Source organism: Anas platyrhynchos, chromosome 12 (assembly GCF_047663525.1).
Source record: "Anas platyrhynchos isolate ZD024472 breed Pekin duck chromosome 12, IASCAAS_PekinDuck_T2T, whole genome shotgun sequence".
In the NCBI taxonomy this organism is placed as follows: domain Eukaryota; kingdom Metazoa; phylum Chordata; class Aves; order Anseriformes; family Anatidae; genus Anas; species Anas platyrhynchos.
This window is the reverse complement of record NC_092598.1, coordinates 11,172,880-11,199,960: the sequence shown is the minus strand read 5'-3', so window position 1 is coordinate 11,199,960 and position 27,081 is coordinate 11,172,880. Positions and strand designations below refer to the sequence as shown.

Sequence of the window (27,081 nt, the reverse complement as noted above, 5' to 3'; positions counted from 1 at the left end):
AGGTGATTGTTTTCCAGGAGCAGCCGGATACAGGAATAAGGCGCATGAATGCACCGGTGTCAGTGCACACAGTCACCAGCAAACTGCGTGACTCATGCCACAAAACTCTTCCCTTGGAGCTGGAGCTGCCTGAACGGGGAAGCGACTCCCCAGCAGGAGGTGCTCACAGTGGGGCTCATTCGCTGCCCGGCACTTGGCACCTCACCAAAGCCCAGGCTGTTTTTAATGGCCAAAGTCAGATGCTGAAGCGCTGAACCACGCACAGCTCATGGCCACGAGGTGCAAGAGAGCCCGCAGGACAAGGGCATGGAGCTGGCTGCGGCTGTGCCTAGCGCACTCCAGCACCGCGCTCAAAGACCCAGACGGGAGGGCTTTTGTCCTTGCTGTGAGTGGGATGGACGGAAACTCAGAGGCACTTTCTTTCCTTTGTGAACAGAACAAAGAACAAGAGCAAGTGGTTTCCTTGGCTTCCCAGAAATAGGCCCCAAGAAGCTTTTTCCCTTTCTGGCGAAAGGGAAAAGCGCTCAATGGAGTGACACGGGAAGAAAGAGATGTGCAGTGAGCTGACTCGTGATGCCTGTTTTCCTGCCACCAGAGCAGAAACTGGCAGCAGCAGTAAATGGCCTTGTTGTCCTGCTGCTGCCCATGCCCTGCACCCTTGAGCTGCAAACGTGGGGACAGAGGTACAGAGATTCATGTCCACGCCAGCATCTCCATGGTGTGACACCTGTGAAGTCCCTGCAGCCCAGCAGAGAGAGCAGAACGCCTGGCTCCAAAATCTTGGGTGAAGAAGGGCAAAGCTTCAGCTGGCTTGGGTAGCTGCAGGATAACAGAGCCCTGCGTGCTGGGAAGCACATGGGGGCCAGGGCTTGATCACCATCTCCAACCCACATTTCCAGTCCCCACAGTTTGTCCTTGCTATTTATTTCCTGCAGGCTGGGCTGTTTAAACCCTGATAAAGAGTTTATTTGCATTGAAGAGCTCTGCTCTGAGTCCAGTTTCATAAGAGAGAAGAGAGGAAAGCCAATTTATCTTTGCTGTCAGCTCACTTACTCATTTACCACCCTCCTCTCTACTGCAGAATCACTAAGCCAAAGCCCTTGTGTGCGTGATTGCTGGCGACTGGGGCTGTGGGCAGCCACTGTCCCTGACCTCACTCTTGGAGGAGGAGATGCTGGGGAGAATGATCACCATGACCAGTGCCTGCTGCTTTGCTGTGAGATAGAGGCTGCCAGTGGCTGGCTGTCCCATGTCCTGCTCTGCTCCAGCCCATTTGCACCCTGTGGGAGAAGTCAGTTCCAGTAAAAGTGAGGGGGGCAGAAGGGCCCCCCTGGGCCAAGTGTCCGGGGTGGTGCAGGGCAGCTGGGCACAGCAGTGGTGCTGCGGGTGGCTGCAGGCCCCTGGCTCTGGGCAGCTCCTTTGCAGCTCCGATACTTCCTTGGCGGCTCCTGGATCCCCACAGCCCCTCAGCAGGACATGTTATCTGGAGGTGCTGCTGTCAGAGCTGGACCTGCTGCGGTGGTATGTGGTGATGTACCACACGCAGATGAAGAGACCTGCAGGGGGGCGGTGGCACGGTCACGGCTGCAGGCTTCCCCATTGCCACAGTGGAAGGATGAAGAGTGGCAAGCTCGCAAGCCCCCACCGGTTTCCCTCCCCCCGACCTCCTTCCCTGCCCAGGTGCTCCCCACTGACCTTGCAGGGAGTTGAGGATGGTGAAGAGGTAGAGCTGGGGGATGAGAAGGACGCCGAAGCTGAAGAAGGCCAAGCCCCAGGTGGTTCCCAGCAGGCAGGTGAGCCCCAGCACCGTCGCCCAGTCCCTTCTCGCCTGCCCCTTCTGGCTCTTGATCCTCCTCAGCATTACTACCACGGCCGCCAGCATCAGCGTGTTGAAGAGCAGGATGAGGCCAGCATAGCACAGGGTGACAAAGTGGGCCGGCTTGCTGGTGAGCCAGCACCTGACAGAGAGACACCCGTGTGGAGACGGGGACCAGTGCCCATAACCCAAGGGCTGGGTGTGTGGCAGGGCTTGGTGGTGGAGGGAGGAAGGGAGGGATGCGGCCATCCCCGATCACCCCATGGTGCTGGGAGATGGGGCATCTAGGGGAAAAAATGCCCCTGAAGCTGCCCAAGGCCCACAGCATCCAGCTGTGAGGGGGCATGGCAAGCAGGTGCCCCCATCTGTAGTGAGGTGGGGGCCTGCAGGGTTCCAGAGAAATGTCCAAGCTGATAAAAAGTGTCACCTGCGGAGCTACCACCAGCTTGTGCTGGCCCTGGACCCAAATCAGCCTTGGGTCCCTGGGGTGCATGGGGAACCCGAGCTGCATGGGGAGCTTGGGGTACGGGGGGTACCTGGGGTGCATGGGGAGCCAGCAGCCCCCACACTCACATGTTCGTATTCTGGTAGCCGTCAGTGGTGCTGATGGCATGGTGCCCATAGGTTTCTCCCCTGAAGATCACAACAGCAATCACAACCAGCGTGGGCAGACCTGGGGGGCGAGCAGAGGCTGTGTGGGGCTCGGCGGGGGCAGCGGTGCCAGCAGAAGCCCATGGGAGCCACTCACCCCAAGCACAGAGGCAGAGCTTGAGGAGGTAGTGCTGAATGTAGATGTTGTAGACCTTGACGAGGAGGAGGTAGAGGTGGAAGGCCTCAGCACCCATCCACGCCAGGGAGCAGAGGAGGCTTCCGTGGAGCAGGGCAGCAGCAGCCTGGCAGAGCTCCTTGGTGCCGGTGGCCAGCGGCTTGCTCAGCAGGAAGCTGCCATTGAGCAGGAACAGTGCAGCCAGGAGGTTCATGTGGATCCTGGTCGTGGTGTCCTTTGGCCGGCGCCTGCAAGAGCAGAGAGGGCAAGGGGGTGCCGAGGGGTGCCTGCCTGGCAGCAGGGCACGGCACGGCACACGGCACGGAGTGGCTCTACCTGAAGAAGCAGCAGAGCAGGAGGGTGCAGAAGGTGGCAGCGGCTGAGATGGAGCAGCCCACGGTGCTGATGTAGGTGAGAGACTCCAGCACAGGCTGGCTCAGGTTTTGTGCCTGGATCTGCCCACGAGAGGTAGGGACGGGGTGAGCCACAGGAAGGTCCCACACAGCACCCACCAGCTGGGAAAATGGGGGGAAGGAGGGGAATCTTCTCGCAAAAAACACCCCTCATAGCACCCTCTGCACCCCCACATACACCCACGCACACCCCCACCCCCACTGAGCTGCCTGCAGAGCTAAGCAGGGGGAAGACGGGAAGGGAAGAAGGGTTGTGGACCATCAAGACGGCAAAGTAGGTGAGGTGGCTGCAGTGGCAGACAACGGTGCCCTCTCTGTGCTCGGTCTTGCAGCCCTCTCTGCTCCAGCTGCCTGCTCTGCCTGCGCCTGTGGGAGAGATGCTGTCAGAGGGTGCCCCGGCTCCCCATATGCCACACAGTGGATGGGAGACAGGCAGGGGCAGGCTTGCTGGCTCCTTGCTGGCCCTGCTCTGTCTTCTCCCTTTTTCCCATGGTGAGAGCTGCCTGGGGGCTGGCAGACGATGCCTTCAGGTTGGCAGCGAGCTGACCGTCCCCCCATCCTGGCTATGGACACACTTACCAGCTCCAGGCACCCAGAAGACACAGGTTGCGTTGGAGGCATCCTGGTGAGAAGGGGATGGAGGAGGTGAGAGATGGGAACAGCCTCTGCTCCCTGGGGAAGGACCACCCCCCCCTCCCCTGGATGCAAAGAAACATCCTGATCCTGATGCAAGGAGGGATAAATCTTGTCTTTCCCAACTCAGGAGGGAACACAATGTTGGGGATCCCCCACATCCCCAGAGCTTGGCTGTGGCCAGCATCACTGGTGCCCACAGCGGAGCTCTGCTCACCAGCACCAGGTTGTGCCAGAACTGGATCTCCACGGGTTGCCCGAGCCCAGTCACGGCCCTGTTTTGCAGGAAGGCTCCCAGGATGTGGTTGTTCAGTACAGAGCTGTTCTGCTCGTCCTGCAAGAGCCAGGGTTCCTGTGGGGAGTGCCTGAAGACCCCAGGCTGCCATCGCAGCCCCAAAGGACATCCCACCCACCCCAGGCACCCTGCAGGGTGCAGGCAGTGCATGGCGTTTGGGCCAGTGTGCTGCTGAAGAGGGCTGCTCAGGGTGGCTGGAGAGGTCTCCCCAGGCACCCTCACCCCACCAGCACAGGCCTTGGCTCACCAGGAAGATGCAAGGACTGTGGATGTAAATGCAGATGAGCTTGTGCTCCTCCCGTGCCCGCATGCCGTGCGTGAGCTCCTCTGGGAATCTCATGGCGTGCTTGGGCTGTGCCTTGCTTCGCCCGTTGCTCTTTGCCTGCCAGGAGGGCAGAGAAGGGTTTTGCCACCCAACACCCAGCCAGCCCAGCAGTACTCTAGCCCCACACTGCCCACAAGAGCCACAGGCCTGGGTGGTGCCCTGGCTGCCCCCCGGCACAGCCACCCCAGTTCAGCATCACTCCACAGCATTCCCCAGCTCTGGTGGCAGCTCCAGCCCGGTGCACCACATCCCCAGCCCCACCGGGGTGTCGGAGCTGCTTGTGGACACGCAGGCACTGCAGCTGCTCCAAGTCCCGATGCTGAAGACGAGCACAGGCTGGGGCTGCAGGCAGAAGGACACAGAGAAGTCCACCCCATCTGGCGTGGTCGGGGGACAAGCAGAGGGCATCGCAGCAGGATGCTTTGGGAGGTGCCCCCAGGGTGTCTCTGCTCCCCCAGGTCCCGAGCAGGGGTCCCAGCTGACACATGGGCACCCGCACTGGAGCGAAAGCTGCTTTGCTCAGCAGCAGCTACGCTTTACGAGGAAGGGAACTTGGCTGGAGCGACCCGACCGCAGAGCCGAGGAAGTCTCGCTGCCGGGGCTGCAGGAAGTGCTGCGGGGCTGCCTCAGGACCCCTCTGCTCCGCGCTGCGGAAGCGGCCCCGGCGCTGTCCCCCGTCCTTCGCATCTCCCTCTTTGCTGAGCAAAGCCACGGCTCGGGGCTTCTTGTTTTTGGAAAACGGGATCTTCAGGCCCCAAGGCACAGGGGGCTGGCTGAAAATCCCGGCTCTCCGCTAGCGCGCAGCGGAAGCCCCCCAGTGTCGGCGCTGGGCATCTGCAGCCGGTTTGCCTGGGGCCACGTCTCCCGGGGTTGGGCTTGTGCAAAGCATGCTCAGAAGGTGCCCAAAACCAACCTGCTCCTCATCAACCCCGGCATAGGTGACCGAGAGCCACCCCGGCATCCCCCCTAGGGGGATCCCATGCAGGGAGGAGGGATGGAGGGGCGATGCTGTGTGCATGCTGCAGGCAGAGCCCGGCAGCACAGGGGTACTGACCGCACTGCTGCTGAGGTTTAAACCTTTGAAGCTGTCTGCCGAGACACTATACACGTGGGCCTCGACCAGATTGGTCTGGAAGTGGCATCCCTCCTTGCCGGGTTTGCTGCGGGCTAGCGCCTGCTCAAGCCGATTTAACCTGCAAGGGGAAAAGGAGGGCTTGTGGGACAGGGTGCAGTGCGAGCGGGCCCCTGAGGCTGCGGGGGATATGGAGGGTCTGGGGACAGCAGGGGTGAAGCTGCCACTCACCTGTCCCAGTTGTACTGGGGGTTGCCCTCCTCCAGCCCCACATCCAGGTCCTGCATGCAGCTCTCTATAATCTCTATGTCTGTGAGAAATGTTCTGGGAGCTGAGCCTCAATGCACAGCATCCTTCCCCACTCGCCATCCCCCTCTCACCCCAGTCTTTTCCCATTCCCCTCTTCCCCCCCCAAGCTGGGAAGTCCCAAATGGTCTCCAAACCACCCAGCTAACACCAGCAGGCATCGCCTCCAGACTGCTGCTGGCAGCAAGGTGGCACGGGGAAGATCTACAGGAGATGCCCCTACCTTCGTTTGGCAAGACAGACCCAGCGAGGCAGAGGACAAGGGTGGTCAGCAGCAGGGTGAGCATCTCCGTGCTTTTCTCTGCTCCTGTGAAAGGTACCCACTACCAAGTCCCAGCCTTGGGATCGCACTTGGGAAGCATCCAGCCACTGTCTGGCCAGCCAGGGCTGGGACAGGCTGCCATGCAAATCCCAGTGGTGCTGCCACCTGCCATGCAAATCCCAGTGGTGCTGCCACCCGCTCTGCCGCAGCACCAGGGCTCACTGGGACTGTCCTGGTCCTGAGCTCCCCAGGAGGAATCATCCCCAGCACAAGGGTGGAAGGCACCAAGTAAGATTTGCATCTGTTGCAACACTGTCCTCATATCTGCTCTCGGCTCCTACCGCATGTACAACAACAACCCCAAAAGCAGCAGCTTGCCTGCCGTGAGGGAGAGACCACAGACCTGAAAGTGGTGCACAAATACGTGCAGAAATGTTTGTACTGCCATCAGGGCATAGCATGACCTTTTGCATTGTCACGGCCAGCAGCGACCAGTGCAGCTGGACTTCCCAGAAGGGTTGTGGGCTGGTGATGCCCTGTTGTGCTGACACTTCCCGAGCACCAAGCCATGACTGCCACAAGGCTCTGCCTGCCCATGGCAGCAGCAGCAATGCCTTGGTCAGCAGGTGGCTGCTCCCCAGGCTGTCCATAGTCCCCAGCGCGATAGCAGTTTTTGGCAGCCCACGGCTGGCACTTTGCTGCTACATCCATCCCACTGCACAGCCAGCACCCATGAGGGCTCCACGGGCCATCATTCCCCCAAGACAGAGCCAAGAGAGGAAAATGCTGATGCTGAAGGGAAGGGAGCTGGGAGGTGCAGACACCATGGTGAGAGCAGCTCCTTCCTGTGCTGTGTGCTCAGCCCTGGCCCCAGGAAGCCCCCATGCTGTGCAGGAACCCTTCCCACCCACCAACCCCAAGAAGTCCCTGACTCCTGCAGGGAAGCCCCTACCTGCTGGAGCTGGGCTGGTGGAGCTGCAGCGGTGTTCAGGTGTCTCTGGAGCTGCTGTGTCACAAGCTTGGCGCAGGCACCACAGCGAAGCTGCCGAGCCGCTGGGTAACTGTCTATATTGTGGGTCCGTGCAGCAAAAAAGGAAGTGCTCATATGCAGATGAGAAGATTAAATCAACAGCACTTCCATATTCCCTGTTGCTTATTCTTTCCAGATGCTGTGCTGGGGACCAGGGTCGCAGCTGGCACACCAGGGGCAGTGTCCCTGGTATGGCCAAACTTCAGCGCTGAGGCTGAAGGCCGTGAGGGCACAGGTCTGCCATTTGGTGTGGCCTGAGGACAATTTGCTCCCCAGTCACATTTGATATAATGGGTTTCTGCATCAGATCAGCTTCTCACTGCCTTCTTTCTCACAGCTCCTGTTGAAGGCAGCGTTGATGGAGGTGGGCAGCTGGAAGAGAAGCCCAGCCCAAATTCACGGGCCCTCTGTGAGATGAGTTTGCCTGGACTCAGCCGTGCCAGTACCCATCACTGGGTAACGATGCCACATGGGGTCCCTGGCACCTGCACCCACCCATGCAATGAGTCTCCAGGCCTCAGCCCATGGAGCAGCACAACCACTGGCCTCCATCCTGAAGATGGGAGCCCTTTGGGGTGGATTTAGTGGAGGATTAGTGGGCACAATCAGGCACTTGCTGCTTTTGGGGCAAGCTGTGAATACTGCAAAAGGACATAATGCTGCAGAAGGTTCTGGAGCCTTCTGGTGTCACCATGATGACAATTTCCCAGCAAGCAGTTAAGAAACACTTACAGTATTTCATCTGAGCATTTTCTGAAGAAAATTCAAGAAAGTTCTTGGAACAACTGGCTGTTTCCTCAAACAAGACTTTCAGCTTCATTTTCTTCAAATAACTTCTGCTCCCAGCTAAAAGCAAGAAGTTCACTTCCAGCCTCAATGTCTTTTGAACCTGGCATCAGCTCTTCTTCCCCTCTGCACTGCTCAGTTTGCCAACAAAAAGCTCTGACAGGTTTCCAAGCCTGTTTCAGTGCCAGAAGGGCCAGCAGCTCCGGAAGCAGGTAAAAGTACAGCCCGCCGGCCAGCACAGCAGCGCGGGCCAGCCCCTCCTCAAACTGCCTGCAAAATCATTTTTCTCCAAGGCAAATTGCAGTGAAGGAGCGTGGGAGAGCAAACCCTCTTCCCTGGTGTTTTGAGGCTGCTTCCAGTGGAAAAATACCAGGCTTTGAGGGAAGGGGTGAAAACGTACACAGGCAACTTCAGCTTTGTTTTAACTTGATTTTCCCCGCTCGCCTGACCTGGGGGAGTGTTGGGCATCAGCACCGCATCCCTTCCCATGGGAAACAAGTGCTCAGGGCCACGTACATTTCAGAGCTGTTGGCTGGAAAACCTGCAGGGAAAGGAAAAATATCCAGGGAAAATGGTGTTGCGGTGGTAAGACGATCCAGGAGGGGAATACCATGATGTGAAATGCTTCTGGATGGGAGGACCTGAACATCTTTGGGTGCATCACAACCACCCAGAGTTTCCTGTCTGGTGAAAAGCTGGGCTGGCACTTGTGCCCTCCTTAGGGAGGAGATCAGCTCCAGCAAAGCATGCTTCCTCCTTCCAGTGGCCGCCAGCATCCATATCAAACGGCAATTCTAAGCTTTCCTAGTATCATGTTTTGGAACAAAACCTTTTGGTTAGGGGAGTTGTTGCTTGGTTGGAGCAGGACAGAGCCAGCACTAGGACCCACAGCACTGTGTGGCTGTCCTGGACCTGCTCACCTGCAGGGACCCGTGGCAGGCCATCCCATCACTGCTAGGGCCCTCAAACACAGCACTGTGTCCCACGGAGCAGGGAGGAACCCGCTGAAAACCTCTGCAGTTGAGGCTGGGGCAAGTGATCTTTGGCCAGAGCCCCTAAATGGCAGATCTGGAGCGGCGTGGCACCCCCAGGAGCACACAGGGCCAGGATGAAGATGGGTGGGAGCTGCTCTCACAGCCAGCCTCCGATGCTGCACCTCCAACAGCTCTGTAAGTGCTCAAACCCTCAGACCAAACCTGGCAGCCGCAGCCCCAGACGCACAACCTCAAGTTTGCACGTGAACGCGCCCACACGGGTGCACGCTCCCGAGCAGACCCCAGAGAGCGTGCGCACCCCTGGGCACGCCTCAGTACCCCCGAACAACCCCAAAGTACCGCAAAACTGCCCTGATGCGTGCAGCACCCGCGTGGCAGCACGCCCTTATGCAAACCGTGCACGCCTTGTGCACACTCTTGTGCACACCCTTGTGCAAACCCTTGTGCAAAACCTCGTGCAAAACTTCGTGCAAAACTTTGTGCACGCCCTCGTGCACTCCCAGCCCCGCCGCGGGCCAAGCACGGAGCCGGGTCCCGCCGCCACCGGTCCCGGCGCAGCGCCGCGAGCGTGGCGTGGCCTGGCCCGGGGCGGGGGGCGGGGAGCGGCGGGAGGAGGAGGAGGAGGAGGAGGAGGAGGAGGAGCAGCGGACTCCGCCAGCAGCGCCCCGTGCCGCGCGGGCTGCCCGCAGCTCGGCGGTCCCCGGTGAGCGGGCGGCACCGGGCGGGGGCGCGGCGCGGGCACCGGGCGGGGCGGCGCGGACAACTTGCAAGAAAGTTTGGTGCGGCAGGGCCGGGGGGGTGCGGGGCGGCCGGGACGGGACGGGCTGAGCCGGGCTGGGCTGAGCCGGGCTGGGCTGAGCCGGGCGGCCCCGATCCGAACCGGGCTGTGCCGGGCCGGGCCGTGCCGGGCCGGGCGGGGCGGGGGGCACGAAGGAATGCGGCGGCTCCCGCGGGCCGGGCGCGTCAGCAGCGGGCGGCTGAGTGGCAGCGGCCTCGGCCAATGGGGCGTCGCGGGGGACGGGCGGCTCCGCCCCCGCGGGGAGCCCGGGGCGGCCGGCGGGGGGCGCGCGGTGGGACGGGGCCGGGGGGGAGCCCGCGGGGGCGGCTCCGGTGCTGCGGGGACCGCGGTGCGCGGAGCTGCCCGGTGCCGCGGGACCCGGGGTGCGGTAGCGCTGTGAGCGTCTCAGCCGTCGAGCCCCGGCTGCACCTCCCGTAGGGCTCCTCGGAAGCTTCACTGAGCACCGTCGGAGCGCGGTGCCGCTGCCTGGCGTGGGCACGGCGAGAGGCGCCCCCCGGTGCGCGCCCTGCGGGGGTCCCGGACCCTGCCTGAGCACCCCCGGGCTGCCGCTGCTGGGACGTGGCAGCCGGCACAGGTGCAGGGCAGCCTCGGGTTTGTCCCCTCCGTGGTGGCCGCAGCACGCGGAGCACCCACGTCGTGCCCACTGGAGGCTCCTGGATCCATGCGAGGGCTCCGGCAGCACCCCAGGCCTGGCAGCAGCGGGGTTTGCATGGAGGTGACCCCCGGAGCAGTGCTGAGACCGGCACTGGGTCTGGCTCCACGCTGATGGACTGGCAGGCTGCGGGCTGGCTAGCCCTGGCCTCTGTACTTATCCCATTAGGAGGTGTAGCAACCTCCCATTGAGGTTTCCTGGGTTGGTTTCCCTTTTTGGCAGAGCCCAGGGCTTCCCTGCTGCACCGAGGTCATTTCACAGCTGCAGGCAGCTGGCTTGAGCTTGCTGTTCCCATATTACCGTAGAGTGCATCCTGCCACCTCCGCGCTCATCCTCCTGCCTTCAGAGCTGAGGTGAGCTGGCAGAGCCCAGCCTGGCCCTGTGGTGGTGGGGAGGATGCACCCTGCAGTGCCGGCACTCCACAAGCCCTCTGGTTTCAAGCTGGAGTGCACTTCCAGCAGCTGCTCCTGCCATCCTCCATCCCGCTGGCACCTTTACCCTTTGCAGGAGCTGTCGGGGCTGCAGCTGGGCCCTGTGATTTGGCCAGCCCTGCTCCTGCAGTAACTCTGAGGGGGCTTGAACTCTGGTGTGTTGCAGGAACGGGTCCTGCAGCTGCCCAGGATGGGCAGGACAAGCCCTGGGGTGGGTGCCATGTGGGGCAGGAGGGCCACTGGCCTTGCCTCCATGCCCCTGCAGTGAAATTTCTGACCCCATCCTGCCCCAACCATTGCTGTTGGCACCTGAAGGGGGTGATGGCATGGGGGTCCCATCTGCCCTCTACCCCCCTTGAAAGAGACTCAGGGTGGCAGAACCACCTCCTGCCCCATGTGCATCCCTGTCACGTACCAGGCACTCGGCAAGTGTGAGCTGTGGAGCCAAGCCAGGATAAGGTGCCAGTGGCTGGGTGGTCCTTGCTGGGGACACCACACGCTGGGGACCCTGCTGGGGTCATTACTTGGGTCCTTGCTGAGGTCATCACCAGGAATTTCTCTAAGGATGCCACCGGGGTCCTCAATGGGGACTCGTCTGGTCACATCCCTTGGGTCCTTGCTGGATGCCTTCTTGGGGACATCACTGGGGAATGTCACCAGGGTCCTTGCTTGGGTCATTGCTAGGGACCTCACTGGAGATCTCAAGGCTTTATGTGCCACCTCCCCAAACGAGCCATATGACAGTATCTGGTGCCAGGGGATGCCCCTCAGGATGATCCCAGGAGGTAGGTGGTGGCTGTCCCTATGCCACCACATAGGCCATGCCACCCCCTTCCACCTGAGCATTTCAGCACTTCCCTCTCCAGCCTCTCCTGACACCTCCTCTTTCTCACAGGCCTCCACGTCGGAGGGGACACCCCGACAGCGACGGCAAAGGTGATGCGACTGCCCTAGGGCCCACACCAGGGGGGTCTGCCATGAGCCAGAGCGGGGCCTCGCGCCTGGCCGGCTCACCCCAGCTCCATGGGGGCTCGCTGCTGGCCCTGCTGGGCCCCGAGCGGGGCAGCGGGGGCGAGCTGGCCCCTGCCCCGTCCCCCCCCTCGCCACCCAGCGGGACGCCCTCACCCGGACCCCCACCAGCCCTACTGGAGGGGGACTGGGAGGGCCGGGAAGAGCTGCGTCTGCGGGAGCTGGAGGAGGCACGGGCACGGGCGGCCCAGATGGAGAAGACGATGCGGTGGTGGTCAGACTGCACGGCCAACTGGCGGGAGAAGTGGAGCAAGGTGCGGGCTGAGCGCAACCGGGCGCGCGAGGAGGTGCGGCAGCTGCGGCACCGCCTGGAGGCCCTCACCAAGGAGCTGGCCGGCTTGCGCCGCGAGCGCCAGGAAGGGCTGCAGGAGCGCCAGCAGCTGGGCCGGCAGCTGGCACGCCTCCGTGGCCAGGACCACAGCCCTGACGCCGACACCAATGGGGACGGTGAGGCCGATGCCGAACGGGAGCCCGTGCGCGACGTGGGGGCTGAGGCGCCTCACAAAGCCAAGGTGAAGCTGCAGGCACTGCCCCTGCCAGGGCCGGGGGGAGGCAAGGGGGGAAATCCCAAGAATTGGGAAAAGGGAGGCATTGCAGGAGCTGGGGATGGGAGGGGGGTCCTGCAGACAGTGGGGCCGGATGGCGTGGTGCCATGTAGCAGAGCTCTCCCAGGTGGGGTGGTGCTGCTGAGAGCAGGGCAGGCTGGGGACTGAGCCCCTGGGAACGGTGGGGTGGGGGAGTGTCAGCAGATGGACAGGGTCCTTGTAAGCAAAGAAGATCCTCCTAGGCACCATTGTAGAAAAATCCCCTAATCCCTTTCTAGGAACTCAATGTGCCAGGGTGCCTTTCTTAGGTGCCCGTATGCTAATGCACGCAGGATGAGGAATAAAGAAGATGAGCTGGAGATGTTTGTGCAAATGCAGGGTCATTGTCTTGTTGGGGTCATGGAGACGTGGTGGGATTACTCCCATAATGAGTGTGGCAGTGGAGGGATGCCGGCTGTTCGGGAAGGACTGGCTGGGAGGATGAGGAGGGGCTGAAAGCCTCCGTGTGGGAGAGCAGCTGGAGCACATGAAGCTCTGCTCGGGAATTTCTGGACTTCTGGTTTAGGATTAAAGAGATGAGAGGTAAAGGAGGTATAGGGGACCTTATAGGGGGTGTCTGCTGCACACCACCACATCAGGCAGAACGAGCAGATGAGGCCCTCTACAGACAGAAGCAGCATTACATTCGCAGGCCCTGGACCTCATGGGGGACTTTAACCACCCTGAGATCTGTTGGAGGGACAAGACAGCAGGACATGAGCAATTGAGGAAGTTCCTGGAATGTGTTGATGAGAGCTTCCTTCTCCAAGTGACAGAGGATCCCATGAGGAGAGGTGGTCTGCTGGACCTCATGCTCACCAAGTTGTTGGTGGCATAAAGGTAAAAGGCAGCCTTGGCTGCAGTGACTATCAGATGGTGGAGTTCAGGCTCCTTAGGGCAGTGAGGAAGACACACAGCAAGCTCACTACTCAGGACTTGAGGAAAGCAGACTATGGCCTCTTCGGGGATCTCCTTGGTGGAGTACTGTGGAATAAAACCCTGGAGGGAAGAGGAGTCCGAGGAAGCTGGTTAATATTCAAAGACCACCTCCTCCAAGCTCAGAGGCAATGCATCTCAACAAAGAGAAAGTCAGACAAAAAAGCCAGGAGGCCTGCATGGATGAAAAAAAAGCTCCTGGTCAAACTCAATCACAAAGAAAGGAGGCATAGAGAGGATGGAAGCAAGGATGGGTAGCCTTGTAGGAATACAGAGACATTGTCTGAGCCTCCAGGGATGAAATTAGGAAAGCTAAAGCCAAAGTAGAATTGAATCTGGCTGCTGGGACAAGAGTGATGGAATAGCTAATCCTGGAAACCATTTCCAGGTACATGGAGGACAAGAAAACCTCCAGGAGCAGTCAGCGTGGCTTCACCAAGGGAAAAGTCATGCATTATCAACCTGATAGACTTCCGTGATTAAATGGCTGCCCTGGTAGATAGAGCAGAGGTGGTACCTTGGGAAACTGTATCATGATGGTTCAGTGCATCTGACTGCATGGCTGCCAAGGGTGAAATCTGAGAATAAAGTAACAAATAGGCATGGATAATTGTGCTGTGGTAGCTGGTGTATGTGTGTAGCAGGCACAGGCTGTCCAGGGGACTGCCCCATGTTCTGCAGTGGACTGAGGTTACAGTTAATGGCTGTAAGCCTTATTCTGCACTGAAACCAGGAAATTTCTGGTGTAAGAACTCAAAGGAATCAGTTTGCACATTTTTAAGCAGGAAAAGTAAACATCATCGTGCTGCACAGCTGGAGGCCACAGCATCTGTAGCAGGGGGGTGTTGTTGAGTTTGGTACAGCTTTGCCAGAAAACCTTGTTCTCTGCTTGCGGCTCAGCAGCCTCCCCTGGCTTCCTGTGTAACCACCGTACAGCCTCACCAGGGGTCTCAGCACACAGCCCCTGCATCCCAAACACCCCATGGTAAGCAGAAACAGGCAGCACAGGCTCTCTACTTGGCTCCTGAGGACATCATGTTGCTGGAAAACAGATTGCTGGGGAAACAAAAAAAGCGATTTGAGGAGGGAAAGGAGGATGGAGGGAACCCATCCCTCGCGGGCACGTCCCTACAGCTCCCTGACAGGAGCCCCGCAGTGATGGGGGCAAACCCGCAGCCTCTTGCAATCCCAGCTCTGATTCTGTCCACGGGTATTTCCTGAGACCAGGAGCAGCTCTCCTCTCTGGGAGGTCTTGCTGTCAACAGTGTTGGCTCCCTCTTCACCAGCCCCAGGAGCAAGTGGGGCTTTGATAGTGACCGGGCTGCAGCACTGTACACGCCCACCCATGGATTTTGTGGATGTGCAAAAAGCACAAGCAAGCAAACATTGAGGGGGTTTTCTGCAGCAAGCTGACTTGCTGTGCACTCCTGGAGCCTGGTTAAAGACCTCCATGGCGTGGTGGTCACAGTCAGATTGGTGTAATAAGTCAGTACTACCCCTCCCTAAGATAGCACAGAACATGGAGCAAGGTGCAGAGGTTGGAGGCAGAAAGTGTGGCAGGTGTGAAAGTGTGAAGATGTACAGGGGCATCCTCATCAGCCTTGATGGGGCTGGGCTGTCGAGAAAGGGGGCCCAGGAGGGAAGGATATGGAGCGGGAGCTGGGGATGTTGATGGCTATCGCACACTGTAGAGCAGTGGCTGGCTTCCATGGTGCATGGGGAGCCAGGGCTGCACCCTTGTTGGGGAAGGCCTTGGCTTCCTGCTCATGACCCCTTCCTCCCTGTGCTGGGCTGGCTGTGGCACTACAGGAGCTGGAGCTGGTGGAGAACATCCTGAAGAGCAAGCAGGAGGGTGCTGAGAGCTGGGAGCAGCGGGGTGCTCCAGGCACACGGGCCTCCTTCTCCCGCCAGGAGCGGAGCCGTCTGCTCTGGGAGGACGTCAGCGTCATTGAGGAGGATGCCACCAAAATCACTGCCCTGAAGCTGCGGCTGGACGAGTCCCAGAAAGTGCTGCTCAAGGAGCGGGAGTGAGTGCTTGGGGCTTTAGGCTTCTGGGGTGCCATCCAAGCCTGGCTGGCAGCCATCTCCACTGAGAGGAGATGGACCACGAGGTCCTGCCAGCCCTCACTGGGGCTGCCTCTCCGCAGGGACAAGCTGGCGCTCAGCAAGAACATCGAGAAGCTGGAGGGCGAGCTCAGCCAGTGGAAGATCAAGTATGAGGAGCTCAACAAGAACAAGCAGGAGGTGATGAAGCAGGTGAGTGAGATATCCAGAGGCCGGGGGGGGGGCATGTCCCTGTGGTAGTGCCATTGATCCAGCTACTCTGGTCCTTCCCCAGAGGTCTGGAGACTCCAGGCCTTGCTAGAGGTGGCAGCTGTGGAGTGGCCAAGGGGGACACATCCCCCCAGCCTAGAGGGGGCTGTGAAGACAGGAGAGGGCAGTGGGAGCTCAACTGGTGCTGGGTGGGTGGTCACTGCCTGCCTCAGGTGCTGTATCCCCGTGCAGCTGAACATCCTCAAGGAGATCCACCAGGATGAGCTGGGACGCATCTCGGAGGACCTGGAGGACGAACTGGGTGCTCGCTCCAGCATGGACAAGAAGCTGGCGGAGCTGCGCATGGAGGTGAGGCTGGGCGGTGGGGGGCAACTGGGGCGCTCCAGTAAGAGAGGAGAGGGTATGGAGGAGCAGGGGAACCTCTGCTCCCCCTGGGCTACCCTATATCCCCTGCCCAGATGGAGCGGCTGCAGGCAGAGAACGCGGCTGAGTGGGGCCGGCGGGAGCGGCTGGAGACCGAGAAGCTCAACCTGGAGCGGGAGAACAAGAAGCTGCGGGCGCAGATCGAGGACCTGGAGGAGGTGCTGGCTCGCAAGCGGCGCCAGACGGCCAGCGCCCTGGACACCGACCTCAAAACCATCCAGGCCGAGCTCTTCGAAAAGAACAAGGTGTGAGGGGCAATCCCACCCGGGGCCTCCCCAGCCCTGTGCCGCTCCCTACGAGGGAGCCCTGGGTCCCTGCGTGCCCCTGTCACTTCAGAGGTGGTTCATCCTCCTCCCAAACTCTGCCTTCACCCCTCATTTAGGGGGCAGCAGTGACCCTGTCTCTGTTCTGTTACTGCTCCTCCATCGTGGGGGGTGGTGGGAGAGGTCCCCGGGGAGGGAGAGGGGCTGCTGGGGGGGTACCCGCAGAGCAGCCATGCTCAGCCCCCTTCTGCTGCAGGAGCTGGCCGACCTGAAACACATCCACACCAAGCTGAAGAAGCAGTACCAGGAGAAGATGGCGGAACTGGCCCATGCCAACCGCCGCGTGGAACAACACGAGGGCGAGGTGAAGAAGCTGCGCCTGAGGGTGGAGGAGCTGAAGAAGGAGCTCGCCCAAGCTGAGGACGAGGTGAGCCCCTGTGGGCGGCACACCCTGGGGAGGGGGTGGATCTGCTTGTTCTGTGGCTGCAGACAGCCCCATCCCTGTCCTTGTCCCCTCCCGCAGCTGGATGAGGCCCACAACCAGGCACGGAAGCTGCAGAGGTCGCTGGACGAACAGACAGAGCAGAGTGAGAGCTTCCAGGTGCAGCTGGAGCACCTGCAGTCCCGGTGAGCAGGGTCAGAGGGTGTGACGTGCTGAGGAGGACACAAGGGTGGGCTGGAAACTGGGTGACCTTCCCCTCCCACTTAAACCAGCATGAGGCTGCCTGCAGACCTGTGCAGCCTGGCTTCACTGGGTTTTCACCTGATGATGCCCAGGGTCAGGGCAGCACGAGCAGGGCTGGGGAAGCGGGAACTGAGCCTAGGCTGCATTCTCTGCTCTGGGCTCCTTGGCTGGAGGTGAGGGGAAGGGCTGTGCTGGGACCAGCCAGCAGCGATGTCCCCAGAACTGGGGAGGTGTCAGGGTGCTCAGGCCTTTTGTCCTAATGGAGAGCACCTCTGTCCCCATCTGGGATCGTCCCACCTGAGACATTCAACAGCACAAATCACAGAGCTCAAGACTCTGAAGGTTTCTGCAGACCTGTATTGCATTCTCCTGGCCCCTGCCTGGCTCTGATCCTGAGCAACTGCTGGGGCGCCTCCATCCCTGTCCCCGGGTGGCACAGGCTGCCCTGGGCAGACCTGAGCCTGAGGAGGAGCAGCAATGCAGGCACAGGGAGCCAGCAGCCACTGAAAAGGCCTCAGGTTTTATTGCTCTTAAAACCTTTTCACTGGGCTCACTTTGCTTCTCCAGCAATAAAGAGATAAAATGGCCATGAGAGAGATCAATTCTGCTCCAAAACATCTCTGGGAGGTACTTGGGGAGTTTGTTTTTATAATCTTCCTTTATTTTATTGGGACATCTTCATTAAATCATAGAGGAATAATGGAGGCTTCATCTTCCCCCCTCCCTGCCCCTCCAGCACACTCACCCTGAATAATTCATGCTTTCCAGTAAAATGCAGCAAACAACCAGGGAACAGTGGGAGAGCTGTGCCTTCACAGTCCTGGGCCCTTGATTTCAGATTTGCCCCATAAATCTTCGCTGATGAATTTTAATGCAGGAGTGAGTGAGGAGCTAAAGACACTGAGCTTCCTGTTGACTGGGCCATTACAACGCTGAGCCCCCCCCTGCTCCCTGTGATTTAGCTCCACATCAGCACTTTCAGGGCTGCTTTGTGGGAGAAGTGGGAGGAAGCTGCTGGGTTTGCAGATGGGGAAACTGAGGCACCTCCCCTGGGGATGTGAGGGTGCCTCTCTGGTTTGGGTGCAGGTTCCCAGACTCGGTGGGTGCCCCATGAGTTGGGGGGGATGAGGCAGGGGCTTCACCTTGCTGCCAGCCCTGGCATCTCTCCCTCTGCAGGCTGCGGCGGCAGCAGAGCACACCGCTCTTCGGCAAGATGCGCAGCACCCGCTTTGGCCCCGACGACCCCGGGGATGGCACCAGCGACCCTGACGAAGATGAGGACCTGCAGATACAAGTGCCCTAGTGCCTGGGGCTGGGGCAGCACCCCAGCCACCACTGCCATGGGCACGTCCTGTGGTGGTTCCCTGCCAACAAGTGCCTGACACCACCAGGCTCATCTCACACCACCTTGCACCCACATCACCTGTGCTATGACCCCGATATGGATGGGGGAACTGAGGAACAGAGCAGCAGGAAGATTCTTGCCTGGGGATGTGCTGAGCCTGCTGCCTCCACTTCTCGGACAGTATCTGATGCCCCTTGGCTGCCAGCTCCCCCTGGAAGAGATGTGGGTACAAAACTAAGCAACAACCAAGCAGATCAGGAGGAGGAAACCTGGGGTGGAGAGGGGCACTGTGCTGAGTGGGGTGATCCAGGGCCCTGCAGCCAGTCAGGCTCTCCTGCCCAATTTTATATATATATATATATATAATATGTATGTATGTATTTGTATATGATTTTTTATTATAAATACAGAGCCCAGAGGGGCCCAGGCTCTGTTGGTGTCTTGGGCTGCTGATCTATCTCCACAGCTCCTTGCTGGCAGGCTCAGGGCCCTGCTGTGGGATCGAGGTTGGAAGGACAAAGGTACACACGGCCGCCGCGCCGCAGGCAGCACCTGGGGGATGATGTTTCTCAGCAAGATGCACGTGGGATGTGGTCTGCGACTGCTCTGGTGGCCCCGGGGTGCTTACCCATGGGTGCAGAGGTGCTGGCCCTTGGGTTGTGATCACAGCTCTGCATCCCAGTACCCGCCTGCCAGCCTAGGGCACCACTAGGGCTTTGGAGGAGCTCAGACAGAATCTCATTAAAAATTAATCTTTCAGTGAGCTAATCCCCTCGCTCCGCTTTTTAATTGATTGGCTAAAAGCATGGCTCTTTTTGGTGCCTTTTTCTTTTTTTTTTCTTTTTAATGCTCTTCATTTGCACTGAGCAATACTTTTATGGCCAACAGCGTGTGGGGGGGGGTGCAGGCACCCGTGCGGTGGTTTCAGGGTCCCCGCTGGTGCCCAACAGCACTTTTTGGGATGCAGCAGGCGGCGACACGAGGTGCAGAGAGGGGACCGGGACGCAGCCCCATCCACCCAAAGCCTCCCTGCGCCCGGGGACAGGCGGGGAGCCGCGGGGCGTTCACTCTGAAGCCGAATGGTGGCCGGGCGGCGCCGGGCGGCTCGGAGGCGGCCGGGGCGGGCCGGGAGCGGGGCCGGGGCGGGGCGCGGGGCGGGGCGGGGGCCGCACGGATCCCGGCCCCCCCCCCTCCGCCGTCCCCCCGGCTCCCCGTCTCGCCGCGCCGCCGCCGTGCTGGACGCCGGGGCCGCCCGAGCCTCCGGGGCCGGAGGCTGCAGAGCTGGGGCCGGGTAAGGCCGGGGGTGAGAGCCCCGCAGAGCGGCTCGGGTGCGGTCACCGGGGCCCCGGAGGGGGTTGGCACGGCCGGGTGCGGTGCCGGGGTGGTGGAGGTTTGGGGGTGCCCCGGTGTGGGGGTGCTCGGTGGGGTGGTGGGGGTGCAGGGGCAGGAGGCGCTCGGCTCTGCTGTAGTGCCCGTGGGGTGCGATGCTCCCCGCGGGGGTGAGCGCTGGTCCTGTCCTGCATCGGGAGGGTCCCAGGGTGCTCCCATGGTCCCCACCGCTACAGCCACTCGGGGTGGGTCCCTATGGGACTGGGCTCCTCGTGGGCAGCTCGGGGGAGCCATCCTGGGGTCACCCAAGCAGGCCATGAGGGCAGCAGTGGTGGCTGGAGCTGCCTCTCCCGGCTGCACGCAGACCTCCAGGACTGTCCCTGGTGGTGCAGGGTCCTGGGGACTGGGGGAGCTCTGGGAATGGGGTGTCTCTGGTGCAGAGCTTCGCTCCCGAGCATCCCCGGGAATGCCCGTTCCTCCACCAGCAGGCTGTTTCCTAGGTTACTGCCTTCCTTCGGGGATTTTTCCATCTGGGAAAGGGATAACGCAGCTCCATGGAGCTGGTGCCAGGGACCTTCCAGCCAGCGTGGCCTCTGAGGCCAGCCGTGCCTCCAGCGCTCTGGATTTGGCACGTGCTGGCTGCCTGACCTGTGGCACCGTGCGGGCATCGCTGCAGGCACTGGCAGGAGGCAATGGCCCAGCTGCGTGGTGACGTCCTTCTCCAGCCTCCTTCCCCCCTCCCTGGGCAAGCCCAGGGCTTGCAGAAGGCAGGAGCAATGGTGGCCTCACAGGACCCCAGCAGTGGCCATTGGTGTGGGGTTGGGGCACTCCCAGCCCCTTCCCAGCAGTGAGGGGACCCACATCTGCCCATCCCCAGTGCTCTGTGCTGGGACAGAGCTGGAGCCACAGCTGCCCCTGTGCTGTCCCATCCTGCAGGGTGGTGGCCACAGCAGCACCAGGGATGTGGATGCTGTCAGCCTTTGGGGCACTGTCCTGCTGGGGGCTGGTGCGGGAGGGCTGTACCGGGATGCTTGGGCAGCATGAGCTGGGTTTGGCTGCCCCAGCTGCATGGCAGAGCCGCTGGGGCTACGTGCCCTGGCAAGCAGCTCAGGCTCAGCTTTCAATGACCCTCAGTTTTGGCCATCAGACCGATGGGCACTGCGGTGAGGTTGAGGTGTCCACGGGGATGCCGCTGATGTCCCTGCTCTGTTGGTGTGCCTGGACGAGCTGCGATGCTGCAGGCCCTCTCCCGCCGGGGTGGTGGGAAATGGGTGGCAGGCGAGTCCCAGCACCTCTTCCGCCTTTGCTGGAGCTGGTGCTGTTTGGCTTCTGAGTAATCATGTTGGTTTTTCATCTCGCTTTGAATTGCATTAATTATTTACTGCTGAGGCTCCAGGACTCGTTGCGAGAGGCTCTGGTGGGGCGGGTGCTGAGTGGCGGTGCTAGGGGAGCTTGAGGCACCACGGGGACATGCACGCCTCCAGGTGGGATGGCCTCAAGAGCTGGGTCTGGGATGGGGTCTCGGGGCTGGAAGCAGGAGCACGCAGCCCCTTTGGCAACCAGCACGATGGCTGAGACGTCCCAGGGCAGGGCTGAGCTGGCTGGGGCCTCCTGCAGACTGCTCGGGGTTGGAGCGCTGTGTGGGGTCAAAGCCACAGGCTCGCAGATGCTGACATTTAAGATAATTGTGTAGGACTCTGGGGATTAAAATAAATAAATAAATAAAATAAATGCAGGGGAAGCATCTTTCCGAAAGGATAAACAACTCTGTGGAGGCGGGTGAGCTGGGGCTCTCCTGGCCAGGCCAGGGCTGGACAGGGGGGCAGCAGGGATGCTGTCTGGTGTGGGCAGAAGAGGGAGAAGCAGGGGGAGGGCCGGGGGGGCGACGGGCTGGCACAGCACCACTGCCAAAGGCGGAGCTGGGCCGGCATCACTCAGTGCTCTGGAGCTTGTGAATGAGGCAGTGCAGTGGGTGAATGACACTGTCCTGGCCCCGTGCCCCTCTTTGAGGGCGGGGAGGTGCTGAGAGGGCAGAGGAGCCTGCGGGTGAGCAGGAGGCCTTACGTGGCCCTGATTCCTGGTGGTGGTAGGGGCTGGACACCACGGTGTCCCCTGGGACACTGCTCCTCGGCCAGGGAGGGGTGGGGTGCAGGACAGGGCTTGGCTCTACTCTTTACATTTTTCCAGCTCCTGGCAAGAGGTTGTTAACACTGAACCCTACTGATGTCAGCACTGGTAGCCTGGGCCATTTTGCTGTCAGACTGAGCAGCCTGGGAGGAAGGAGATGAAGCGCAGGAGGTAATGGAGACCTGCGGGCAAGGTCTGCCACACGCGCCCAGCAGTGCAGGGGGAGCCCTGTCCTGTGGCCCCTGGTGCTGCTGCAGCAAGTGTCGTCTGTGCTGGAGAGGAATACAAAGAGCAAAGGAGCTGTGCAGGTGCTGAGCAAGGCGGGGAGGCATGGCCCGAGGTGGGGAACCCCCTCGCCATGTGTGTGCTGGGGTGAGCGGGCTTGGTGCTGCTGTGCTGGCAGGGGTTAATGCCGGACTGTTCCACCGCAATGGTTCAGCCAGCGAAGGGAGGAGGAGGAGGAGAGACAGAGGAAGATGTCACCATCTCCTGTCTATCTGTCATTTTTATTTTCCAGCCGGTGCCAAGATAGGATCCCGCGCCGGGGAGAAGATGGGGGACAACGCTAGGACAAAGCCGGGGTGGAGGAGGCGGTGAAACAGCGGCCGGTGGGGGGGAGTGCAGGTGAACGGAGGAAGAGGAGGTGGTGAGGAGAGGTGGCGAAGGCAGCAGCCTCCCCTCGGCAGGGCCCCCCCCACCGCCAGGCTTCGCTATGGCTACGAATTTTAATGACATCATCAAGCAAGGCTATGTGAGGATGAAGAGCAGAAAGCTGGGGGTGAGTGGGGCTGGGGGGGGGGGCAGCACACTGGCGGGCAGGGGGATGCTCCGCGTCCGCTGGCTGCCAGAGGTGTTGTGACCGGGGGCACAGCCACGTTGGCTCTTGTGGCAGCCCGTGCCCCCAGCCTTTGGGGCCTTTTGGCTGAAAAAGCAGCATGTTAGGGCCGCATGCGGGGCTAGGGGGGCAGGCAGCTGGGGGCACTTGTTACCCGAGTCCCCCCGCCGAGCGCCGTGCCTCAGTTTCCCTCCGCTCGTTGTCCCCGTTGGCTGGGCTGTGGGCTCTGGGTGGGGGCGCACCCCAGCTGCAAAGGGGGTGCCCCTATGGGGAGCGGGGCCGGGCCCCCGCCTCCATCACTGGGAACCGAGAGCAGCGAGCATGCCGGGTAATTGCACGCTAATTAGGGAGAACAAAGACGGAGCGGGTGGGTGGGGGTGGGGGACGGCCCTGCTACGCTCCCAGGCTGGGGCTGGGGGGAGAGGGGAAGGGGGAGATGCCAGGATGGGGCCGGGCAGCCTGGCCTTGGGGACCTCTCCCAAATTTGCTAATTAAGCTGCAATTACGGCCCATAGGGTGGGGGCCTCGAGGGGCCCCAAGAAGGGAGATCCAGGACGCCCAGCCCCCGGTGTCCCCTCCCAGCCCCGGTGCAGCTCAGATGGGATGAGGCAGAAGGGTTGGCGGCCCTGTGGGCTTCCCACACATCTGGGACCCCCTGGGGATGGGGAAGCTGAGGGATGGAGAGCCTTGCCTGAACCCCGGGATTTCTGCTTCCAGTTGTTGGGGGGAAAAAGCAAATTAACACTGGAGAGGGGGACGCCCAGAAGCGGCAGTGCTGTGTGGTGCTGAGCCCCACTCCGGGTGCTTTCTGTCCACAGATCTACCGGCGGTGCTGGCTGGTCTTCCGCAAATCCTCCAGCAAAGGGCCCCAGCGCCTGGAGAAGTACCCAGATGAGAAGTCAGCGTGTCTGCGGGGCTGCCCCAAGGTGAGGGGCCACGGCCGAGGCGTGCTGGTGCATGGAGGGGACCCGCAGGGGGACGCAGCCAGGCATGGACACAGCCTCCAGTGACGCTCCCTCCCCCTTTCCCCCCCCCCAGGTCACTGAGATCAGCAATGTCAAGTGCATCACCCGTCTGCCCAAGGAGACCAAGAGGCAGGCGGTGGCCATCGTCTTCACTGATGACTCGGCCCGGACTTTCACCTGTGATTCGGGTATGGGGGCACCCCGTGGGCTGGGCTGGGCTGAACTCGTGCGGCCCCTTTTTTGCTGGGCCCGGTGAGAGCCCTGAGCTGCCACGTGCCTTGCAGAGCTGGAGGCGGAGGAGTGGTACAAGGTGCTGTCGGTGGAGTGCCTGGGCGCCCACCTGAACGACATCAGCCTGGGGGAGCCTGACCTGCTGGCGCCCGGCGTGCAGTGCGAGCAGACGGGTGAGTGCAGGTGGAAGGGCACCTGCTTGGCTCAGCCCCACTATAGCCCTGCTTAGATCTTTTTCTTTTTTCTTTTCTTTTTTTTTTTTTCTTTTCGCCCCCCAGACCGGTTCAACGTGTTCCTCCTCCCCTGCCCCAACCTGGATGTTTATGGCGAATGCAAGCTGCAGATTACCCACGAAAACATCTACCTCTGGGACATGCACAACCCTCGGGTGAAGCTGGTGTCCTGGCCCCTCTGCTCCCTGCGCCGCTATGGCCGTGATGCCACGCGCTTCACCTTCGAGGCCGGACGGTAAGACACAGCCCTCACGGGGACAGGGACTAGCATGGGCACTCTATTGCCAGGTGCTGTGGCACCACTGCTCCTGTTGCCCTGAGGCAGGGCAGACACCAGGGTGAGGGTTTCTGCCCCACGGCCTTGGGGCGGTTGCTGTCCCTTCCTGGGGCCACCCACACACCCAGCCCTCCAGGAGCCGGGCTCCTGCCATAGGGAGGCTTTGGCTCCAGTCAGGCCTGGCTATATTAGGAACTTTCCTGCTAATTACTGGCTCTTGAGAAGAAGAAACATGATCTTCCCGTTCATCCCAGCCCTTGGCTTCCGCTGACTCACCAGGCTGGACTCTCCTGGGGCACAGGGGAGGGGGCGGCTGCTGCTTTCCCAGGAAGGGCACCCAGGGGCACCCGTCATCCCCAGGAGGTGCTGGGGGGCTGTGCTCCAACCCAGCTCCACTGGGGAGGTTTGGGGCTTCACCTAGTCCCAGCTCAGCACGTGGCCACACCAAGCCAGATGTTCTAGGGGCACAGAGAGGACAGCACTGGAGGCACGGGAAGCTGGACTGTGCCGCTGGGGCAGCTTTTTTAATCATCTCCTTGCTTTGGCTGCAGTATGGTTTTGCTCCCATCACTGGATTGCTCTGGGGTTGTGTGAAACCAGCCCCAGTGGCAGCAGGGGGCTCTGGTCCCAAGGCTCCAGTGAGGCTTCAGCTGGGTGGGTTGGCCCTGGTAGGTGCTGGTGGCCCTCGTGGTGACCCGTGTCCCATCCCCACAGGATGTGTGATGCCGGTGAGGGCCTCTACACCTTCCAGACACAAGAGGGCGAGCAGATCTACCAGCGTGTGCACAGCGCCACGTTGGCCATCGCCGAGCAGCACAAGAGGGTCCTGCTGGAGATGGAGAAGAACGTCAGGGTGAGCTGCGGCCCCGAGGCTGCTGTAAATGGGTGAGCCACCCCGAGAGGGTGGCTTTGGGACAGCTTGTGCCCTGCTGGGGTGAGCATGGGGCACTGTTTGCTATGCTCACCCCCCTCTTGTCCACGGCAGCTGCTGAACAAGGGCAGTGAGCACTTCTCCTACCCCTGCACCCCCACCACCATGCTGCCCCGCAGCGCCTACTGGCACCACATCACTGGCTCACAGAACATGGCCGAGTCCTCCAGCTACACTGGTGAGCATCTCCCTGTGCCCTGCTGGGGACCTGTGGCTCCTCCAGCCCCAGCATGTTCCCTGGGCAAGACCACGCTGTGCTTCATCCCTAGGGGAGGCGTATGCGGGCGCCCAGACCAGCTCGGACACCAACCTCCTCAACAGGTTCATCTTGCTGAAGCCAAAGCCCTCCAACAGCGACCAGCCGGAGAGCAGGGAGTCCAAATCATCCCCGTGACCCAGTGGTGTGGGGACCGTGGCTGCAGCGGGACGTGTGAGGGCTCTGCTGGTTCCCACCCCGGTGCCCTGTAGCCACTTTTTCTTTCTGGGGGTGTCCAGGACCTGGGAAGCCGCCCGCTACTCAGAGAGGTGCCCAGCCCCTTGGCATGGAGATACTGAGGCCGGGCATCCTCTGGGCCGAGCTCCTTGGGGTGCTGGCAGCAGGGCCTCTCGCCTCAGCCTGAAGTTACAGAAGGTGACAGCTAGCTCCATGTTAAGTGACTTTAATTATATATTGCATATCCGTATTGTACAGTAAGAGATTTTCCCTTCTCACACTAATGCAAACTTCATACCTGCTGAAGAGACCTCGAGGAGAAGCTCAGAGATTTTTGACTCTCGGGGACACAGCTGAGAGGTGGAAAAGAGGTATGGGGATGTGTGGAAAAAAAAAAATGCAGCCAGTTTTCTGCGGGTTGGAAGGCTGGAGAGCAGCCTGCCATGGGGAAGGAGGCAGCTGCACCAGCCTGATGTGCTCCGGCCATGCCCTGCGGGGCTGCTGCACGAGGCAGCACTGGGCTGATTTTGCACTTCTCAAAGAGATTTGAACACTCTGTAGAATTGAGATGTCTCAGGAGAAACTGACTTTCCTTCCAAACCGAGGCCTCATGCACACAGAGAGGGCAGCGCATGCTGGGGCAGGGGCTGCTGGGGTGAGCTGAGCCCTGGCCCTGGGGACCCCCCCTCCCCACGTGCATGTCCCCACCAACGCCTCCATTTACCTGTGCAGAACTGGCAACCCAGGGGCCACTTTTGGACAGTAGCTGCTGTACCTTGAGGGTAAGCTTTGTGGGGAAAAAAAAAAAATCCCTGGGCAGAGGCACCCCCTCAGGCCCTTCCAGGGGACACGAGTGGGGAACAGCCGCGTTTCTCAGCTGCACTCCCTGCTTGTTTCATTTGTCCTTGCTCCTATGCTGCTGCTGCCCGTGGGCACCAGTGAGAATGGGTCAAAGACCTTGCACACAAGAACTGGGCTTAATGTATTGAACTCAAAAGCAATTGATTTTCTAGTTCTCCTATTTATTGAACTCCTTTAGAAGGGCTATCTTTTTATTGCAGTACAAACCTTGGTGTTTCCTTCCAGTCTTTTGGTCTGGTTCGGTTGGTTGGTGGTTTTATTTCTTTTCTGAAAGCTCTAGGTCTGTGCTTTGGGGGCAGGGAGCATTGTGATGTGGGAACCTGTGGTCTGTGGCCTGTAAATACAGTGTGTTGGGTCTGTGTAGCTTGTAGATGAGGCTGGGGAGCTGCTGGCACATCCATGGGCCAGCGCAGGGCTGCTCCCTGGGCTTGGCAGAGTGCCTGGGTACCCCAGCCCAGCAGTGTGCCCTTCCTTGGGTGAGAGGTATAACCTGCTGCCTTTTCCTGGCTACAGACCTCATCCAGAAAAGATTTAACATTTATTACCAAAAATGTTTGATTAGTCTTTTTTTTTTTTTTTTTAAAAGGAATTGCTCAATGAATAAACAACCCTTATCCACCCTTCCTGTTTGTCTGTTCCATCCAAACACGCTCAGGAAGTACAAGTTCAAGTATCGCATGCCAGAGAAAAATGCTGATCAAGGGAGACTTTTCTAAGGCTACAGGCACTGTCTTTGTCT

General features: G+C 60.5%; 3 protein-coding genes across 7 annotated transcripts; 2 read left to right on the top strand and 1 right to left on the bottom strand.

Annotated features, from left to right (window-relative positions):
- Positions 1 to 942: 942 nt before the first annotated feature.
- Positions 943 to 6,972, bottom strand: ADGRG5 (adhesion G protein-coupled receptor G5). The gene is made up of 13 exons (XM_038185412.2): positions 6,841 to 6,972; positions 5,850 to 5,933; positions 5,552 to 5,630; positions 5,303 to 5,441; positions 4,171 to 4,305; positions 3,846 to 3,962; positions 3,575 to 3,617; positions 3,255 to 3,361; positions 2,919 to 3,037; positions 2,565 to 2,830; positions 2,390 to 2,489; positions 1,696 to 1,958; positions 943 to 1,556 (listed from the first exon to the last, which is right to left on the bottom strand). Exons 2-13 carry the CDS (start codon positions 5,911 to 5,913, stop codon positions 1,480 to 1,482), a joined length of 1,509 nt encoding a protein of 502 aa, XP_038041340.1. The 5' UTR covers positions 5,914 to 5,933; positions 6,841 to 6,972; the 3' UTR covers positions 943 to 1,479.
- Positions 6,973 to 9,299: 2,327 nt separating this feature from the next.
- CCDC102A (coiled-coil domain containing 102A) lies at positions 9,300 to 18,551 on the top strand. 2 transcript variants are annotated; one of them, XM_027466093.3, is made up of 9 exons: positions 9,300 to 9,402; positions 11,477 to 12,122; positions 14,940 to 15,157; positions 15,278 to 15,386; positions 15,636 to 15,752; positions 15,863 to 16,072; positions 16,347 to 16,517; positions 16,614 to 16,717; positions 17,952 to 18,551. In XM_027466093.3, exons 2-9 carry the CDS (start codon positions 11,559 to 11,561, stop codon positions 18,076 to 18,078), a joined length of 1,620 nt encoding a protein of 539 aa, XP_027321894.2. In that variant the 5' UTR covers positions 9,300 to 9,402; positions 11,477 to 11,558; the 3' UTR covers positions 18,079 to 18,551. The 2 variants fall into 2 exon arrangements, with proteins under 2 accessions (XP_027321894.2, XP_038041336.1); XM_038185408.2 differs by lacking the exon at positions 9,300 to 9,402 and adding an exon at positions 9,460 to 9,478.
- Positions 18,552 to 19,257: 706 nt separating this feature from the next.
- DOK4 (docking protein 4) lies at positions 19,258 to 26,965 on the top strand. Of its 4 annotated transcripts, none has more exons than XM_027465755.3 (10): positions 19,258 to 19,411; positions 21,637 to 21,747; positions 22,094 to 22,354; positions 23,230 to 23,337; positions 23,450 to 23,564; positions 23,661 to 23,780; positions 23,886 to 24,075; positions 24,832 to 24,970; positions 25,103 to 25,226; positions 25,370 to 26,965. In XM_027465755.3, the coding sequence occupies exons 3-10, from the start codon at positions 22,289 to 22,291 to the stop codon at positions 25,381 to 25,383; spliced, it is 876 nt and encodes a 291-aa protein (XP_027321556.1). In that variant the 5' UTR covers positions 19,258 to 19,411; positions 21,637 to 21,747; positions 22,094 to 22,288; the 3' UTR covers positions 25,384 to 26,965. The 4 variants fall into 4 exon arrangements, with proteins under 4 accessions (XP_027321556.1, XP_027321553.1, XP_071899792.1 ...); XM_027465752.3 differs by having other exon boundaries at positions 25,318 to 26,965; XM_072043691.1 differs by having other exon boundaries at positions 21,637 to 21,884; positions 25,318 to 26,965.
- The last annotated feature ends 116 nt before the right edge of the window (positions 26,966 to 27,081 follow it).